Source organism: Caenorhabditis remanei, chromosome II (genome assembly GCF_010183535.1).
Source record: "Caenorhabditis remanei strain PX506 chromosome II, whole genome shotgun sequence".
Lineage (NCBI taxonomy): Eukaryota > Metazoa > Nematoda > Chromadorea > Rhabditida > Rhabditidae > Caenorhabditis > Caenorhabditis remanei.
This window is the reverse complement of record NC_071329.1, coordinates 2161840-2179033: the sequence shown is the minus strand read 5'-3', so window position 1 is coordinate 2179033 and position 17194 is coordinate 2161840. Positions and strand designations below refer to the sequence as shown.

At 40.3% G+C, this 17194-nt stretch overlaps 9 protein-coding genes across 9 annotated transcripts; 4 read left to right on the top strand and 5 right to left on the bottom strand.

The window, feature by feature from the left end:
• Positions 1 to 98: 98 nt before the first annotated feature.
• Positions 99 to 440, top strand: GCK72_004021 (uncharacterized protein; the record flags this gene model as incomplete). The annotated part of the gene is made up of 1 exon (XM_053724408.1): positions 99 to 440. The coding sequence occupies one exon, from the start codon at positions 99 to 101 to the stop codon at positions 438 to 440; it is 342 nt and encodes a 113-aa protein (XP_053588602.1).
• A 3124-nt stretch (positions 441 to 3564) lies between these two features.
• GCK72_004020 (uncharacterized protein) lies at positions 3565 to 6809 on the top strand (the record flags this gene model as incomplete). Its single annotated transcript, XM_003101553.2, has 4 exons — positions 3565 to 3648; positions 4791 to 4980; positions 5108 to 5163; positions 6180 to 6809. The coding sequence occupies 4 exons, from the start codon at positions 3565 to 3567 to the stop codon at positions 6807 to 6809; spliced, it is 960 nt and encodes a 319-aa protein (XP_003101601.2).
• An 892-nt stretch (positions 6810 to 7701) lies between these two features.
• On the top strand, positions 7702 to 8353 carry GCK72_004019 (uncharacterized protein; the record flags this gene model as incomplete). Its single annotated transcript, XM_003101545.2, has 2 exons — positions 7702 to 7958; positions 8011 to 8353. The coding sequence occupies 2 exons, from the start codon at positions 7702 to 7704 to the stop codon at positions 8351 to 8353; spliced, it is 600 nt and encodes a 199-aa protein (XP_003101593.2).
• Positions 8354 to 8512: 159 nt separating this feature from the next.
• Positions 8513 to 9114, bottom strand: GCK72_004018 (uncharacterized protein; the record flags this gene model as incomplete). The annotated part of the gene is made up of 2 exons (XM_003101550.2): positions 8513 to 8892; positions 9060 to 9114. 2 exons carry the CDS (start codon positions 9112 to 9114, stop codon positions 8513 to 8515), a joined length of 435 nt encoding a protein of 144 aa, XP_003101598.2.
• Positions 9115 to 9507: 393 nt separating this feature from the next.
• On the top strand, positions 9508 to 9882 carry GCK72_004017 (uncharacterized protein; the record flags this gene model as incomplete). The annotated part of the gene is made up of 1 exon (XM_003101554.2): positions 9508 to 9882. One exon carries the CDS (start codon positions 9508 to 9510, stop codon positions 9880 to 9882), a length of 375 nt encoding a protein of 124 aa, XP_003101602.2.
• Positions 9883 to 10035: 153 nt separating this feature from the next.
• GCK72_004016 (uncharacterized protein) lies at positions 10036 to 10703 on the bottom strand (the record flags this gene model as incomplete). Its single annotated transcript, XM_003101502.2, has 2 exons — positions 10036 to 10390; positions 10441 to 10703. 2 exons carry the CDS (start codon positions 10701 to 10703, stop codon positions 10036 to 10038), a joined length of 618 nt encoding a protein of 205 aa, XP_003101550.2.
• Positions 10704 to 12330: 1627 nt separating this feature from the next.
• Positions 12331 to 14026, bottom strand: GCK72_004015 (uncharacterized protein; the record flags this gene model as incomplete). Its single annotated transcript, XM_053724407.1, has 3 exons — positions 12331 to 13145; positions 13798 to 13958; positions 14010 to 14026. 3 exons carry the CDS (start codon positions 14024 to 14026, stop codon positions 12331 to 12333), a joined length of 993 nt encoding a protein of 330 aa, XP_053588601.1.
• A 1316-nt stretch (positions 14027 to 15342) lies between these two features.
• Positions 15343 to 15924, bottom strand: GCK72_004014 (uncharacterized protein; the record flags this gene model as incomplete). The annotated part of the gene is made up of 2 exons (XM_053724406.1): positions 15343 to 15547; positions 15599 to 15924. The coding sequence occupies 2 exons, from the start codon at positions 15922 to 15924 to the stop codon at positions 15343 to 15345; spliced, it is 531 nt and encodes a 176-aa protein (XP_053588600.1).
• Positions 15925 to 15957: 33 nt separating this feature from the next.
• Positions 15958 to 16906, bottom strand: GCK72_004013 (uncharacterized protein; the record flags this gene model as incomplete). The annotated part of the gene is made up of 2 exons (XM_003101510.2): positions 15958 to 16783; positions 16839 to 16906. 2 exons carry the CDS (start codon positions 16904 to 16906, stop codon positions 15958 to 15960), a joined length of 894 nt encoding a protein of 297 aa, XP_003101558.2.
• Positions 16907 to 17194: the final 288 nt, after the last annotated feature.

Below are 17194 nucleotides of genomic sequence, written 5' to 3'. Positions count from 1 at the left end.
AAGCTCTGGGAAGAAAGATCTTTATCGCTTTTGTTGACCTGACCCCCGATGGGACCGTCTGTGTCATTACTCCTTATTACTCTGTACCGTCCCCCACCATGTCATCCTCTCCTCCAATTACTCAATATCCTGAGACTTCTAAGCCTTCTCCTACGGTTTCTCCCCAACTACTCCCCACTGCTACTCCCGACGACGTCTTCAACTCGCTCGGTTCCTGGGAGGACTACGCCAAGGAGAACAACATCCGTGCCGCCAAAAAACGACGTCGTCAGATTCCACGTCTTCGCGATGAGTCGGAATGGAAGGAGCCGTCGATCACTCAAGTTCACCTGGTACCGAATCCATTTGTTGTCAAGGATGTGGATTCGGATTCTGAATCAAAGAAGATTCAAATAAAACGTGTCTGCTTCAATGCTACTATCTCTTTTCATTACTATTGATTGCCCTTACCTGTAATAATTAATTAATCTTGCCTAATAAATCATTAATAATAATATCGACTTGTTTTTGTTTCATGTACGCTCTATTGAGAAGACTTTTAGGTGAATAGGTTTATTATAAACAAGTTAGATATTAAAAGTTTGTGAAGTTTTGTAAAAGTAATGCCCTCCGAATCAGATATGTATACAAACCCCCTCAGTGCCAAGTTCTTGTCTTCAAAGACTCGTATCTCAAAATCTGAAAAAGCTATTGGAAAATTGTAAACTACAAAAATAAAGATCAAAGTTTGTTGTGTATGTTCCTCAATTTTGGCAATTTTTAAAGAATCTGGGGAACCATTACAAAGTTTCAAATTTTGGAGTAATTTTTATTTTCGTTTTATTTGATTTGGCCAGCTTCAGGACGTTCAACTGTAGCTGTTAACGTCATCACTAAAAAAATTTTTTAGAAATTTTTATAGTATCGGAATGTCCCATATGACTTCAGCAATCTCCTTTAACTATATATAAATTTAATTGCTGTCACTTTCACCAATTATAATTTCTCAATTATTACCACTTTTTAATTACGCTTTCAAACTTATGAATTAGCTATTTTTAAGCTCACCATCAAGCCATAAAAAATGGAAAAAAGAAGAAATGTTCTCTCTCCTAGAGAAAAAGAAAAACGAGTGACCTTCTATCTCTCCAATTTCTCTTTTTCCCGTTTTCTCTCTCTCTCTCTCTCTCTCTCTCTCTCTCTCTCTCTTTCTTCAAAAAATAGAAGAGACCGGGGGACCGGGAGACAAGCCAAGCAGCAGTGTAAAAATTTCTCTGCTTCTCTATCTATACACTATCTCGTCTTGTTTCTTGGTTTCGAAATTATTTCTCTCTTTTTTCTCATTTTTTTCTCATTTTGTGGCGAAAAATTCATTTCATTAAAAGCTTTCCTCAATTTTTTGATATTTGAATTCAGTTAAGCCACGCCCACTTTATAAGACAATTTTTTTTCATGTGGAGAAGGTCTAATTGGCATACTTGTCAATTTTTTGAAATTTTTTCAATTTGTCATCAAAAATGTAAAATATTTTTAATGATTTTTTAGAATTTCCTCTAATTCTTAATAAAATTAAAAATTTGACTTTTTCGAGAAACAATTTCACAAAAATTCAAAAAAAAAAACGGAAAATTTTGGCGCCAGTTTAATTTTTTATAACACGATATTATTTTAAAGGTTTCAAGCCCCGCCCACTTTTTGAAATTCACGAGAAGCAGTAGTTTTATCAATTTTTTAAAAATTAGAATTAACATTTAGTTAAGCCACGCCCACTTTTTACGAAACTTAAAAATCTGTCCAGTAATGCGAAAATTTTGGAAAAAAAACTTTTTAAGACTGATTTTTGTCGGTTTCAATGAAATTTGAGAAATGTACTTAAGAAAAAAACAAATACATTTTTCAAAAGTAATGTAAAATGTTGAAAAATTCAATTCAAATTTGATCAAGCCACGCCCACTTTTCACAAAACTTAAAATAGTTTTAATTACTAAAAATTAGCGTAATTACCAATTAACTACGAATCAACGAAATATCGCTTAAACCCATAGTTGTCAAAGCCCGGGCCTGCTCGGCAAGGACCGAAGGCCCGGCTTCAAAATATGACCCTTTTTTTTCGAAAATGTGACCATTTTTGACGCTTTTTCAGACTTTCTTCTAATTCTGAATGATAGTCGAAAATTTGACTTTTTCGCGTAAAATTTCAAAAAATTTGAAAATTTGTTTGACAACTATGCTTAAACCTCGTCGCTCTATTGAAATTATTATTTTTTCAAAATTTGAATTTTTTTCCCGCGCTTTTTTTCTTCCCACAGCTCTTTTTCTTCTTACCTCTGTTCTCTATAGACAATAGGCAATTAATTTTCTCTGTGACATACGGAGAGATTACCGCAGTAGATATACACGTCACTCACTTTCTCTTCATTAGGTCTTCTTCACGTAGTATTTGTGTGTGTGCATATAATGTGTCCCCCTTCCATTTTTTTTCTCGTATTTCTCATCTTGACCAGTACGTCTTATGTGTTTTCTCTGCGTCTCTGGGTGGGAAAAATGTTACTTTTTTCTTATTTCCACTAGAACTCCTTAGGCGCCGCCCGTACCAAAAAGTGGTCAACTACAAAAATGAAGCTCTAGGTTTAATCTATACACCCTGCAAAAATTGGAATTATGGGATACATATAAGCAGTATAACTACTGTCGAAAAAATAAAGTTTCGACAAGGATTTTCAAAAAAAAATTCGCGGGCTGGAACAGGCAAGCGCATGAAGTTGTGGGCGGAGCTTGAACTGCAAGCTTAATTGAGCGGCGCGGTTCTAATTCCAGTTTTTTTCCAAATTAAGAACCGCGCCGCTTGCAGTTTAAACTCCGCCCACAACTTCATGCGCTTGCGTGTTCCAGCCCGCGAAATTTTTTTTCGAAAATCCTTGTCGAAACTTTATTTTTTCGACAGTAAACCTCTGTACAAAAATCGTTTTTTTTTGGGTTATTTTTTGAAATCCCTTCAGTTTTTACTGCGAGAAATACCCTTTAGATTCATTTTCTATGTCTGCAAAAAAAAAAAAACCTTTTTACCCTGGGGGACTCGAACCCGCGTACCTCCGCGCGGGGACACACGGCTCCGAAAATCCGCACTGCGCCACCTGGTCACTTTTCTTCAAAGATGCTCAAAAACTCATTTTTGTCGCATTTAGGTTAAAATTATGGGTTTTTGGACCTTTTTTCACCTTTAAAACCTTATTTTTTGTGTTTTTTTTGGTCCTACTTTACATAAACCGCCCATATCTCCTTAGGAGCCGCCCGTACCAAAAAGTTGTTAACTACAAAAATGGAGCTCTAGGTTTAATCTATACGCCATGCCAAAATTGAAAATATGGGATCTCAAAATAATGCAGTATGACGGTGTGAACAACTCAACACCTTATTAAACCTGTCAGTCTCCTTTGTACACCTGTCTTTTTAGATATTTTCTCATTAGCACTATGCTCCCCTTTAATGCATTTTACTATGTATGTGCTATGTATGTATTCCGTCTCTTCTTAGCCCTCTCCTCCCCGTCAAATCCAAAAGTTTCATGTTTCAGGGGGAAAAGTGATGTCATCAGATGTCAAGCGAGCCATCGGAAGGCCAAGGAAACATTTGAAGGAGTCACCGACGAAAATTGGTCAGGATCATACGGTAAGAAGGGAGTCTTTGAGTTTGAGATTACTGTTCTTGGGCTACTGTAGGTTACTGTGTTGTGATGTGCATACTTGACTCTAAAAGTTAGGATACCGTACTAGGGTTACTGTTTTTAAATCTAAGGTTACTGTACTTGAAGCAAAGGACACTGTATTTGAACTGATACTGTAATAAGATTCTAAAAAACTCTCAAAATCAAGGGTTACTGTCATTTAGTCGTAGGTTACTGTAACTTTGGATTACTGTACTTGAGTCTGCGGTTGGTGTGTCCTTGGTTACTGTACTTAAACTCTAGGATACTGTACTTAAGGTTTTTCTAATTTTTGTATAAAAAGTTGGTGAAAACTGTCCTAAAGATTATCAAAAATCGGATGAAAACCACCAAAAACTGCTTTTGACAAAAACGCGTCAAAGGCGCGCCAGACTTACACTTTTTTTGAAGTTTTGGCAAAGATTTGTTCAACTTTTTGAATTGTTTTACAAATTTCTGATTTTTTTATGAAAAAATCATAAAAGCCGTCCCAAAATTATCAAAAATCGGATAAAAACCGCCAAAAAGTGATTTTTGATAAAAACGCGTCAAAGACACACCAGCCTTACAATTTTTAAGTTTTTGGCTATGATTTGGTCAATTTTTTCAGCTTTTTTGATGAATTTCAGTTTTTTACAAAAAAAAAGGGAAAACCGTCCGAAAATTATCAAAAAACGGATGAAAACCACCGAAAACTGCTTTTGACAAAAACGAGTCAAAGGCGCGCCAGTTTTTGTAATGTTCTCATATAAATTAGACACAAACGTCCTAAAATTATCAAAAATTGTTTCTGATAACCCCCGAAAAACGCGTCAAAGGCACGCCAGAGTTTTAGACTTTAAGTGATTAGATGATTTGACCAACTTTACGGATTTTTTGGGACGGTTTTTAGATTCACAGATTACTGTTTTTAAATCTAAGGTTACTGTAGTTGAATCTAAGGTTACTGTAGTTGAATCTAAGGTTACTGTAGTTGAATCTAAGGTTACTGTAGTTGAATCTAAGGTTACTGTAGTTGAATCTAAGGTTACTGTAGTTGAATCTAAGGTTACTGTACTCGAACCTATGGTTACTGTACCATGGATTACTGTACACTCCCTTATTCCAGGTAAAATCCGTGGACGACGTGCGCTGCCGTAAAGGCATCCTCCAATTCCAAGTAAGCTGGGACCACTTGGATCTAGCCACCTGGGAACCCATCGAGAGTTTCGCCCCATCCGGAATCCGTCATTGGAGTATCAAAGCGTATTTGACGAGTGAGGAGAATAAGCAGAATTATAAGAAGGCGGTTAGGAAGTGTGAGTGATTGAAATGTCAACTTCGCAAGTGCGCTCTATTGATAACGGCGGTTTTACGCGAATTCTCATTAGAGCGCAACTGCAGACTTGTGGTGATGACATGAAATTGGAATCTATGGGTTTTCAGATAAACAGCACCTGAAGGACAAGCAGGCCGCCGAGAATCTGGTGTATGATGAGATGGTTAGTAGAAAATAGCTTCTTTTTTTTCAAGAATTCTAAAAATCCGATTTTTTTGAAAAAAACTCAACAATTTTCAAAAAAATTTAAAAATTTTGCCTGAAATCCTAACTCTGGCGTGCCTTTGACGCGTTTTTTGTGGTTTTCAGAAACAATTTTTGATAATTTTAGGACGTTTGTGTCTAATTTATATGAGAACATTACAAAAACTGGTGTGTCTTTGACGCGTTTTTGTCAAAAGCAGTTTTTGGCGGTTTTCAGCCGATTTTTGATGATTTTGAGACGGTTTTTACCAATTTTCAATAAGAGAAATCGTTGATTTACCAAAAAATCCGAAAAGTTGAACAAATCTTTGCCAAAAACTCAAAAAAAAAGTGTAAGTCTGGCGCGCCTTAGACGCTTTTTTGTCTAAAGCAGGTTTTGGTGGTTTTCATACGATTTTTGATGATTTTGGGACGGTTTTTCCTTTTTTTTTATGAAAAAACAGAAATTCATCAAAAAAGCTGAAAAAAATTGACCAAACTAGAGCCAAAAACTTAAAAAGTGTAAGTCTGGCGCGCCTTTGACGCGTTTTTGTCAAAATCCCTTTTTGGCGGTTTTCAGCCGATTTTTGATAATTTTAGGAAGGGTTTTATTAATTTTTCATAACAAAATCAGAAATTTGTAAAAAAGTTCAAAAAATTGACCAATTCATTGCCAAAAACTCAAAAAAAGTGTAAGTCTGGCGCGCCTTTGACGCGTTTTGGTCAAATACACTTTTCGGTGGTTTTCAGCCGATTTTTGATAATTTTGGGACGGTTTTTATCAATTTTTTAATAGAAAAAACAAAAATTTATCAAAAAATCTGCGAAAAACTCAAAAACTGTAAATCCGGGGCGCCTTTGACGCGATTTTGAGTCTCAGCCAGTTCTAGACACAAGAATTTCTATCTGCTGAACCTTAAAATTTCAAATTTTGGAAATTTCCGAATTCTGTATTATGGACTCCGGGTTTTTCATAAAATTCTTTATTCATTCCAGGAGAACACCCTCAGCACCGCCGGTCCATCGTCCACCCGTCGCTCCCTCTCCAGATCGCCCACAAAATCCCTCCGAAATCCAGATCTCACGACTCCTAAAAAGCATCTAACCGACCCGCCAACTCGCTCCTCGCCCCGAAAATCCGCCAGCTCCACGCCTTCGAAACGTGATGCCCGTCTTGCCAGTATCCATCGATCGTCTCCAGCCAGAAGTTTGTCTCCGAAACGGTATATCCCTCGGGTGCGGACGGCGATGTCCCTGCCGCCAAGTGATATTTTGACATCTCCAGAGGTCCCTGCCACCACCACGGTCTATATGATGACACCGGTAAAGGAGGAGGAGCCAGAGGAGAAAAAGGATCCGCCTCCTGTCAAAAAAGAAGAGAAACGGAAACTTCTGAAGCCGAAAATCGCGCAGGACCCGCGGAAGCCTGTTAAAAGGAATATGGACCTTCGTGACAAGAACAATCGAATCAAGTTCCGGTCGAGTTTGTTGAGTAAGAAGGACAGAGCATGGAGGGATTCGTCGTGGGAGACAGATGATGATGATGAGGAGGGGGCGGAGTTGAGTGGAGTTTCTGAGAAGGAGGTCAAGAAGGAGGATGAGGATGATGATAAGCAGAGCGCTTAGGAAGAAATTAATTATTATTTTGACAATTGTTTTGTTTTGACTTAAATATACATAAAATGAACTTGAAATTGAAATCAAGTGTCTCATATTGGAAAGTTGTTATCCGGAACTCGGAAATGAAGGCGGAAGTCTGAAACCAAAAGGGGAAAGGCAGACATCCAATATCGGAAGGACAATACAGCTCCGAGCTATATTTTAGGGATTTATTGTATGATAATCGTATTCAGCAAAACGAGAGCTTTCAGAAAAGTATAATCATGCCATGGTTTGAAAAAAATTGGGTCTCGACGCGAAAACTACAGTAGTCCGGGTCGATTACTGTAGTTTCCGCGTCGGGACCCAATTTTCTTCAAACCCCGTCATGATTATACTTTTCTGAAAGCTCTCAACCAGCCGAATTTGACTATCACAATTAAAAACCGTTTTATTATCCGAAATACGGAAATCCGAATTCCTATCAACTCTGGTCACGACGCTTATTATCTTCAAGAAATTGTGGAGTTGAAGAAGTTCTAATCCGGGCGGTACTTATACCAGGTATGAGCGGTGCTTTTGACAAAGGATTCAAAAAACAGCCAACGGGATATCGAATCATCGTTCAGACACGTTTCTTTTAGTATTCTGGCTTTTCAATTTCTTTTAAATCTGTCTCAGGTTTTCCCACCGTAACCTTTACTCGTAACCATACCAATTATGGTTTTATGTGTATACGTGTAAAGGAGTTCTGCGCGCGTCCCAGGAGACGAGCTCCTGGGAAGATCAAATCACACATTTTATTGAGTTCGCGTTGTGGTTGCGTTGCGGTTGCGTTGCGTCCGCGTTATAGATCTCCATACTCTCATAGTCAGTCTACCCCCACCCCTCATCGCTCGTACCGTTACCTTCTCTCAACATGTCCCCATCACCCCGTCGCGAGTACACTTTTGTCGAGCCCCCAATCAATTCTAGCCATTATCTGCAACTGGCTCAATCTACACTTCTAAAACTCCGCAAAAAGAAAGATAGCAGTTTGAGAATCCGGATACTTCACAAAGAACTCATTAAGAGTATTTGGAAGTTGCCGGTTAAACCAGTGAAGACGCGTAAGATTCCGAATATTCTTAGAAGACGTGGAATTCAGAAGCCGAGAGCTCGTCGTGGAGTCGTTGCGTAAGTTTGAATAAATCAAACAATAACATTCATCAAATGTTTTCTGTTTCAGCAAGCCACTATCCGAGTACATTGAGCAATTGGAAAAGGAAAGTGCTCTCCGAGAAACGAGTCTCCACCACAAAATGCTCCGTCAAGTCAAAACCATCAACAGGTGCAAAACAGTCACGGATCTTCTCAAGACGTCCAAAAAACTGAAATTCGAGTGTGACCGTCTTGTTGCTCAGAGGAGTAAGGACAACCAGGAATCGATGTGGTCGTGCGAGAAGTGTGACAGAGGATTCAAGGACTTCTCGAGCTACAACCATCACATGGAGTACCACAGCAAGGTCACCAGTTTTATGGAGGATTCGGAGCCAAAGATTGTGGAGCTAATGGAGATGTCGTCCAAGTGAATTAAATATTCTTGTAAATCTGTCAATCAGTATCATTAAATGATAATTTCTGTAACATTTTAATAATTTGTCTTGATTACTCTACCCATCAGCAGCTAATAAAACTTGAAACTTAAAACATCACAAAATTTATAGACCACTATCAAATAATGCATATACTTATCCTCTAATCTTCTCCTCTTGCGTCGGCTCGTTTTCCTTGCTCTCCTCCTCTTTCTCCGTAGACTCCGCCCCCTCGTGCTCATCATCAGTCTCCCACGACGAATCCCTCCATGCTCTGTCCTTCTTACTCAACAAACTCGACCGGAACTTGATTCGATTGTTCTTGTCACGAAGGTCCATATTCCTTTTGACACGTCTCGTCGTGGCGTCCCGCGCGATTCTCGGTTTCAGAAGTTTACGTGACGGTGGTGTGCGGGACGATTCGACGATGGTGACTTCTGGAGAATTGTGGGCGGAGACTTCCGGTGACTCGGGGGATTGGATGGGATGTTTGCGGGGCCGCCCGACTGATCGCTTCACAACTGTTGACATTGGTTCTGGAAAATTTAAAGAGTTGCAGAGTTAAAGGGGATGAAGTCAAAGGGAAGGCAAAAATTGGTCGAAAAACGGCTTTAAAAGTCAATAAAATGAGGAAACCCAACTCTAAAAGACAAAAAACTAAAAAATGGGCGGTCTGGTAGATCAAATCAGGGAAGCGACTTACCAAGCGGGCCTGAGAACCATTTGTATTCACATGCAACGACGGGATGTCGGAGCATCGTTTGGATGTTTTTTTTGTGAAGCAAAAAATCGGGAATAATCGATAAAGTAAGAAAAACAAAAAAAAGAGATTTTTGTGTAATACACGTGGAAAACTCGTGAATTAAAAAATTTTTACTTGAAATTTTTGACCAAGTGGCCTAACTTTCTGTCGATGGCCTAGTTTTCTCAGCGTGGACGAGTTTTTGAATACGTGGTCTAGCTTCATTTTTTCATGTTTTAGACCTACTTTGTGTATCTATATAGATTCGCTTTGATCTACCGGTGGTCCGCCTGTTTTTCGATATTTTTTCCTCATTTTATTAACTTTTAAAGCCATTTTCGACCAATTTTTGCCTTCCCGTTGACTTCATCCCCCTTAACTCTGCAACTCTCTAAATTTTCCAGCACCAATGTCAACAGTTGTGAAGCGATCAGTCGGGCGGCCCCGCAAACATCCCATCCAATCCCCCGAGTCACCAGAAGTCTCCGCCCACAATTCTCCTGAAGTCACCATCGTCGAATCGTCCTGCACACCACCGTCATCACGTAAACTTCTGAAACCGAGAATCGCGCGGGACGCCACGACGAGACGTGTCAAAAGGAATATGGACCTTCGTGACAAGAACAATCGAATCAAGTTCCGGTCGAGTTTGTTGAGTAAGAAGGACAGAGCATGGAGGGATTCGTCGTGGGAGACTGATGACGATGAGCACGAGGGGGCGGAGTCTACGGAGGAGGAGAGCAAGGAAAACGAGCCGACGCAAGAGGAGAAGATTAGAAAATAAGTATATGTATTATTTGATGATGGCCTATAAATTTTGTGATGTTTTAAGTTTCAAGTTTTATTAGCTGCTGATGGATAGAGTAATTAAGACAGATTATTAAAATATTACAGAAATTATCATTTAATGACACAGATTTACAGACTTTCAAGAATATTAAATTCTCTTGGACGACATCTCCTCCTGCTCTACACACTTTGGCTCCGAATCCATTCCCTCCATAAAACTGGTGACCTTGCTGTGGTACTCCATGTGATGATTGTAGCTCGAGAAGTCCTTGAATCCTCTGTCACACTTCTCGCACGACCACATCGATTCCTGGTTGTCCTTACTCCTCTGAGCAACAAGACGGTCACACTCGAATTTCAGTTTTTTGGACGTTTTGAGAAGATCCGTGACTGTTTTGCATCTGTTGATGGTTTTGACTTGACGGAGCATTTTGTGGTGGAGACTCGTTTCTCGGAGAGCACTTTCCTTTTCCAATTGCTCAATGTACTCGGATAGTGGCTTGCTGAAAAAAAACATTTGACGAATGTTATCGATTGATTTATTTAAACTTACGGAAGAGCAACGACTCCTCGACGAGCTCTCAGCTTCTGAATTCCACGTCTTCTAAGAATGTTCGGAATCTTACGCGCCTTCACTGGTTTAACCGGCAGTTTCCAAATACTCTTAATGAGTTCCTTGTGAAGTACTCGGATCCTCAAACTGCTATCTTTCTTCTTGCGGAGTTTTAGAAGAGTTGATTGAGCCAGTTGCAGATAATGGCTAGAATTGATTGGCGGCTCTACGAAAGTGAACTCGCGACGGGGTGAAGGGGACATGGCTGGATAAGAGAGAAGGCAACGGTACGACCGATGAGGGGGGGCAGGGGTAGACTGACTGTGAGAGTATGGAGATCTATAACGCGGACGCAACCGCAACGCGGAAGCAATTAAATATGACCTGACCTTCCCAGGAGCTGAAACCGCCTGCGTTCACACTGCCATTGGTCGGACATGTATTGATTCTGTCGGACAATAGAAGAATGCTAGAGATAGTAAAATTAATGTGGAGATTTAGAAAAGTCGTGGATGGTGTTCAAATAGTAAACAAAATGAATAGACAAATTGATATGAGTCATGGAATTGTCCTTTTCTGCAAGCGGCGCAACACACGGAGCGGCAGTCTGACGTCACCAGCTGATGTGTGCCCCCAACGGAATTTTGGAGAATTGTCAAGATAACGGTGGCAATACCTGAGACAGATTCAGAAGAAATCGATAAGCCAGAATACTGAAAGAAACTAGTCTGAACGATGCTCTGATATCCCGTAGCCTTTTTTTGACACTTTTGTCAAAAGCCCCGTCCATACTTGGAATTAGTGTTGTCCGTAATAGAACTTCTTCAACTGCACAATTTCATGAAGATGATATGCGTCTTGACCAAAGTTAATAGAAATAAGGATTTCCAATGTCCAGAGCATTGTTTGTCAACACAGAACGGAAAGTTCTACTTCTAAATCATGTGAAAACTGTGCAGAGCGGTTCTTCTGTGAATAAATGTTGCCAGAAATCAATTAAAAATGATTTATTTATTATAAGAATATTGTCGGAATAAAAATGTCGGAACTCTTCTTTGTTTCAATAGAAAAAACTTCAATAATCACCAAACAAGTCGAAAAACATCTTCTCTTCAAACCCATAGCATGAATCCTTGGCACTCCCTATCTCCATAATCTGGAATTTGAAGTTGAACCGAATCTTGCCAATTCTTGTTTTCTCGTCAATTTCCTCTCCGAAAATGTTTAATTCCGATGACTCATTAATAGGGATGCTTACGACATAAGGGAACATCTGGCATCTGAAATTAACCAAATTAGGAGCGCTCATGAACTCAGTTTGGAGTTACAGAATGTGTCATATATCATTGGAAACGTGAGAAAACACTGATTCCAAATATATATTTAGTTTTTGCCCTCTAGGCCTGGTATTCGAGAAAAAAACTAGGTCAAAGTTTCATAGCACAATTACTTGTTATCTCAATTCCTGCCGGACACCAAGGTGTTTTGGAGAATTCCGACAGTACGCATGAAAGAAGTCTGGATACAAAAGATCGTACTATATGTGTATAGTCACGATTGAAGATTGCTATATTTCCAGATGATAAAACTGATAGCCTATTTGGAATTATCTTTTTTTCCAGATTTCCAATGATATATGGCACATTCTATAACTCCAAACTGACTCGGTGACCTTCTCAAGCTAAAAAATATTACTCATCCTGATCTTCCAAGGTTGCTAGCCTAGCACCTGCTATTTCCTCAAGTAACACTTCTAGAAATAACTCCACAAATTGCTGCCGGGAAACGCCAAACGAGAAACTCGACCCGATTTCTCTTCCACTTTCCGTCACATGAATCACAAAATCGAGAGCTTCCCCCACATTGAATATTCCTCTCCTCCAGATAACCTCATAGTTTCTCATTCCTTGCAGCGAGTGTATCAAGCATAAAATCCACACCTTGACACCAACATGTCAAGATTACCTTCTTCGCATTTTTAATAGCGGGATGCTGAATGTCTTCTAGGGTGTACTCGCGGTCTGTCATTTCGATGGTGTCGAATGTGGAGCCCATGACTGGTTGAAGAGCGTCGAGAGTCTTGACTAGGTTATTACCGACCAGAATTTTCCGTATCGTCAACTTGAGGCCTTGAGGGACCCGTAAGATCCCTCTGTCAGCACACTTGAAATTTTCGACATCGAGGTTCTTCTTACGGTTTCCAAGTATCATTGTGAGCAAATGCTTCATAGCTTCTGGGATTTTCTTAGCGTAGATTACCCTTTTTATGCGCTTTGAGCTCTCCGAGCCCTCCGTGCCTATAGTAAGCTGTAAGTAATTCTCGAACGGGTATACCCCACCATCTTCTTGTAATTGATGCGGTAGAACACTCCATTGATTACTCTCAATAATTCTACAATCCTGGGCATAAACTTCATCGTTCTGCACCGCTAGGGGGTTCTCTGGGTCTTGCTCTAGTCCCTGACGGATCATAGCGCCTCTCAGAATAATACGGCGGTATTGAAGCTCACCAACACGACTCCGCTCGTCACCTTCTCGGTCTTGATCGATAATGATATCTCCTGGTAGCAAAACGTATTCACATGAGTAATCACGGCTGCCATATTCATTCAAGTCATATGTGAGTCCACCGGCAGTGTTATCCTGTTCGACTTGGTCTGGTTCACGGTGTTCCAAACAGCGAATCCAGTTCAGCCTATCGGTTACTGACGCGTTTTACGTGCAGCCCGCGAAGCTTCCCGCGTGAATAATTATTGTGATCTCTAAAAATCTTTTTGATCTAAAATTCACGTGGGAACGCTTTTTTGACACATGAAGCACGATTTGAGCTTTTTGGCTTCAAAAAAAGCTTTTAACGAAAATCCAAAACGACCATCTGATAGGAAATGTTGTTTGCTTCATTTTAAGCTATCTTTTGTTAATTTTGGTTGTCTGGAAATGCCGCTGCGGCTCAGAATGTAGTTTTCAGGAAAAACGGTGTTTTCGGAGCAAAAGTATAACAATTCCTGGCTTTTCTGTGCTGAGCAATCAAATATCATCAAGTTGCACAATAAAAAACAGGTCTCGGTCCGCAGATTCGCGATTTTTTATATGAAAACACCAATTTTTGTTCAAACCATAAAAAGAGCCGCATAAAATCATTGGGACGACAGAAATTTTTCAAATTGTGCTCAAATGATAGGCATTGAGCCAATCTATCAGACTGTCGTTGCAGAAATTGCGAAAAATTCGAAACAAAAGCACAAGAGCCGAAAAACAGCATTTTCAGTGCAAAAAATAATTTTTCCATTTTTGTAATTTGCAAATGCGCTCTAATGAGAAAAATCAGGAAAAATTCCATTTCGCTGTTTGGAATACCGTGTGGTTTGTCATCTCCATTATAGATCCGGATAACACCTAGCTTGTATTGAGTGTTATTGATTTTAATCATGGTGCGGTCCAGTTGAAGATTATCGATTTTCATGGGCGTCGCCTTCTCAGCAAAACGGATAGCGGGAGAGTGAAGGGATAATTGGATTCTGAAAATGGATTATAGATGGAGTTTTTGAAATCTGTCATAGATAACTAACCGCAGATTTGGTTCCATGTGTTCCAAAACGGTTTGTAGACTGGGGTAGGAGAAAGGGCTAGTTGTCATCATAGCAACGGCTAGCTACGGACTACTGTCAGAGAGAAAGAGGAGAAATTTAGTGAACGCACAGCGAAGACGGTGTACAATTCATTTGTACAGCTGCCACACCAATTAGCACTTTAGACAATAGGGCTATGGGAAACTGGAGATAAGGAGGATTAGTGTGAGGGTGAAGGGTCAGTAGGGCAACGATCTTATTTTATGACAGTTGCTATTTTGGTTTGTATTAGAGAGTGTAGGCTTAGTTAGTTTTATGTAACATTGATTGATATGCAAGTCTGTTAAATATAAATTTTCGGGTCCAAAATGTTACGGTAGCGCTCGTTTCTGCTGTGTGGAGCGATACCACGGTATTACCACGATGACCGAGTTGACAGATCCTAGGCCACGCCTTATTTTTAGTCATTGTTCCGTTATGGGTTAGGTAAAACTTCTTCTTCATAATGAAGGCTAACAGGAATGAATAACATATCTTGGCTGGGCCAAAAAATACACCAGGGTGGAATCGAACAGATTAAGTATCCGCTGCACAATCATTGTGCTACGAGTGGGCCCGAAATTGACTCTTTTTTTGAAAACGGAAGTCGGAAGTCGGAAGTCAGAAGTGAAAAAACGCCCGGAAGTCGGAAGTTGGAAGTCGGAAGTCGGAAGTAGATTTTTTCGCAAAAATTCAAAAATTCCTAGAAAAAGTTCACAAAATTCGCGAAAATCAGTGGAAAATTAGTTTAGTTTTTGGCAGAAAAAGGCTATTTTCTGTCCTTTCAGACCGTTTTTCCTTGCATTTCTGCAAAATATACTTTTCGGAAATTCCACAATTATGGAACGACGGAAGTCGGAAGTAAACATCCAAAAACGGAAGTCGGAAGTCGGAAGTCGGAAGTAAAATTTTGAAAACGGAAGTCGGAAGCAGGAAGTCGGAAGTTAAAAACAGCCCGGAAGTCGGAAGTCGGAAGTCGGAATTCCGCGCAACTCTGGAACAGACCATTCTCTGCCGATATGAACGCACAGTGTGCCATAGAGCGCATTAGCTGTGACGTTTTTCTTGAATAACTTTTTCCAAAAAAAAATCGTACCAGGTTGATTGATACCTAAAAACTTCAAAGATGGTCATCCATTAAAAGCAAATTCAATGTCTTGGTACAATTTTTATGAAAAAAGTTATTCAATAATAGGCTCGGCCCGGTTGACAAGTATGAATATGACAAATTATAGCAAATGTGAATTTTAGAAATACTTTATTTGTAGACGAAAATAATTAACAATCACAAGTTTCAATATCCACTGAACAAGTCGCAAAACATCTTCTCCTCAAACACATATCCTGAATCCTTGGCAGTTCCAATCTCCATAATCTGTACCTTGAAATTGAACAGAATCTTGACACTCCCAATTTTCTCATCAGTTTCCTCCCCGAAGATGTTCAGCTCAGATGACTCATCAATAGGAATGCTGACAACGTAGGGGAACATCTTGCATCTGAAATTTCAAGCAAAAGAAAAATTTAAGGGCAATTCAAACCAAACGTACCCATCCAACGCTTCCAAAGTTGCTAGCTTAGCACCGGGCACTTCCTGGTGCATGGCTTCCACGATTTCCTCTGCGAATTCCTCCCGTGAAATTCCGAACGTGAAACTCGACCCAATTTCTCTTCCACCCTCCATCAAATGTTTCACAAAATCGACAGTCTCCCTCAATGTGAATGTTCCATACCTCCAAAACACCTCGAAATTCCTCAATCCTTGGAGCAGCGCTAGCATAGGAATCCCGAGACACTCACGAGTCATTATCAACGTCTCCGCATGTTGTATAGCGGGGTGCTGGAAGTTTTCTAGGGTGTGCCCGTAGCCTGTCATCTCGATGGTGTTGAAGGTGGAGCCGGTGACTGGTTAGAGAGCGTGCAGAGTCTTGGCTAGGTTCTTGCCGACTTGAATTTTCAGAGTCGTCAGCTTGAAGCCTTGAGGGACTCGTAGAATCCCTGTGTCAGCAGGCTTGAAATTTTTGACATGTAAGTTTTTCTTCCGGTTTCCAAGTATTTGGTTGAGCAAATGCTTCATAGCTTCAGGGAGTTTCTTCGTGTAGGTTAGCCTCTCCAAGCTCTTGGAGCTCTCCGAACCCTCCGAGCTCTTAGTAAACTGTAAGTAATTCTCGAACGGGTATACACCACCATCCTCTTGCAACTGATGCGGTAGAACACTCCATTGGTTACTCTCAATAAATTTGCAATCCACGGCATCCATTCGATTCCAGATTTCATACTGACTGTCTACCCAAGCAGCGTTAGGCTGTATGACGTCATCCTCTTGTACCTCTTGTACCTCTTGGGGTATCGGAGGGTTCTCGGCTCTTTTTTCCAGTCTCAGGCGGATCGTAGCGGCTCTGAGAGCGGCTCGCAGATGTAGAAATTGTGCAGCACGTCGCTGCTCGTCACCTTCACGGTCTTGAGCGATAAGGATGTCTCCTGGTAGCAGGACGTCCTCGAATGAGTAATCGGGAACTCCATGGTTATTCAGGTCATAAGGAACCCCACCGGTACTGTTATCCTTTTCAATTTGGTCTGGTTTATCATCTCCATTGTAGATCTGGACAACACCTAGCTTGTATTGAGTGTTATTGATTTTAATCATGGTACAGTCTATTTGAAGATTATCGATTTTCATGGGCGTCGCCTTCTCAGCCAGTCGGATTGAGGGAGCGTGAAGGGAGAAGCTAATTCTGAAAATCGATTATATATAGATGGAGTTTTTGAAATCTGTCATAGATAACTAACCGGAGACTTGGTTCCATATGTTCCAGCACGGTTTGTAGGCAGGGGTAGGTTAACGGGTGGGTTGTCATTATTGGAAAGGAAATGAAGACTGTCAGAGTGAACGCACAACGAAGACGGTGTACAATTCATTTGTACAGCTGCCACACCAATTAGCACTTTAGACAATAGGGCTATGGGAAACTGGAGACAAGGAGGATTAGTATGAAGGTGAAGGGTCAGTAGGGCAACGATCTTATTTTATGACAGTTGCTGTTTTGGTTTGTATTAGAGAGTGTAGGCTTAGTTAGTTTTTTAGTAATATTGATTGAATTGGAAGACTTGCATACTAAGAGCCGTGATATTAGGTAGGCCAGCTT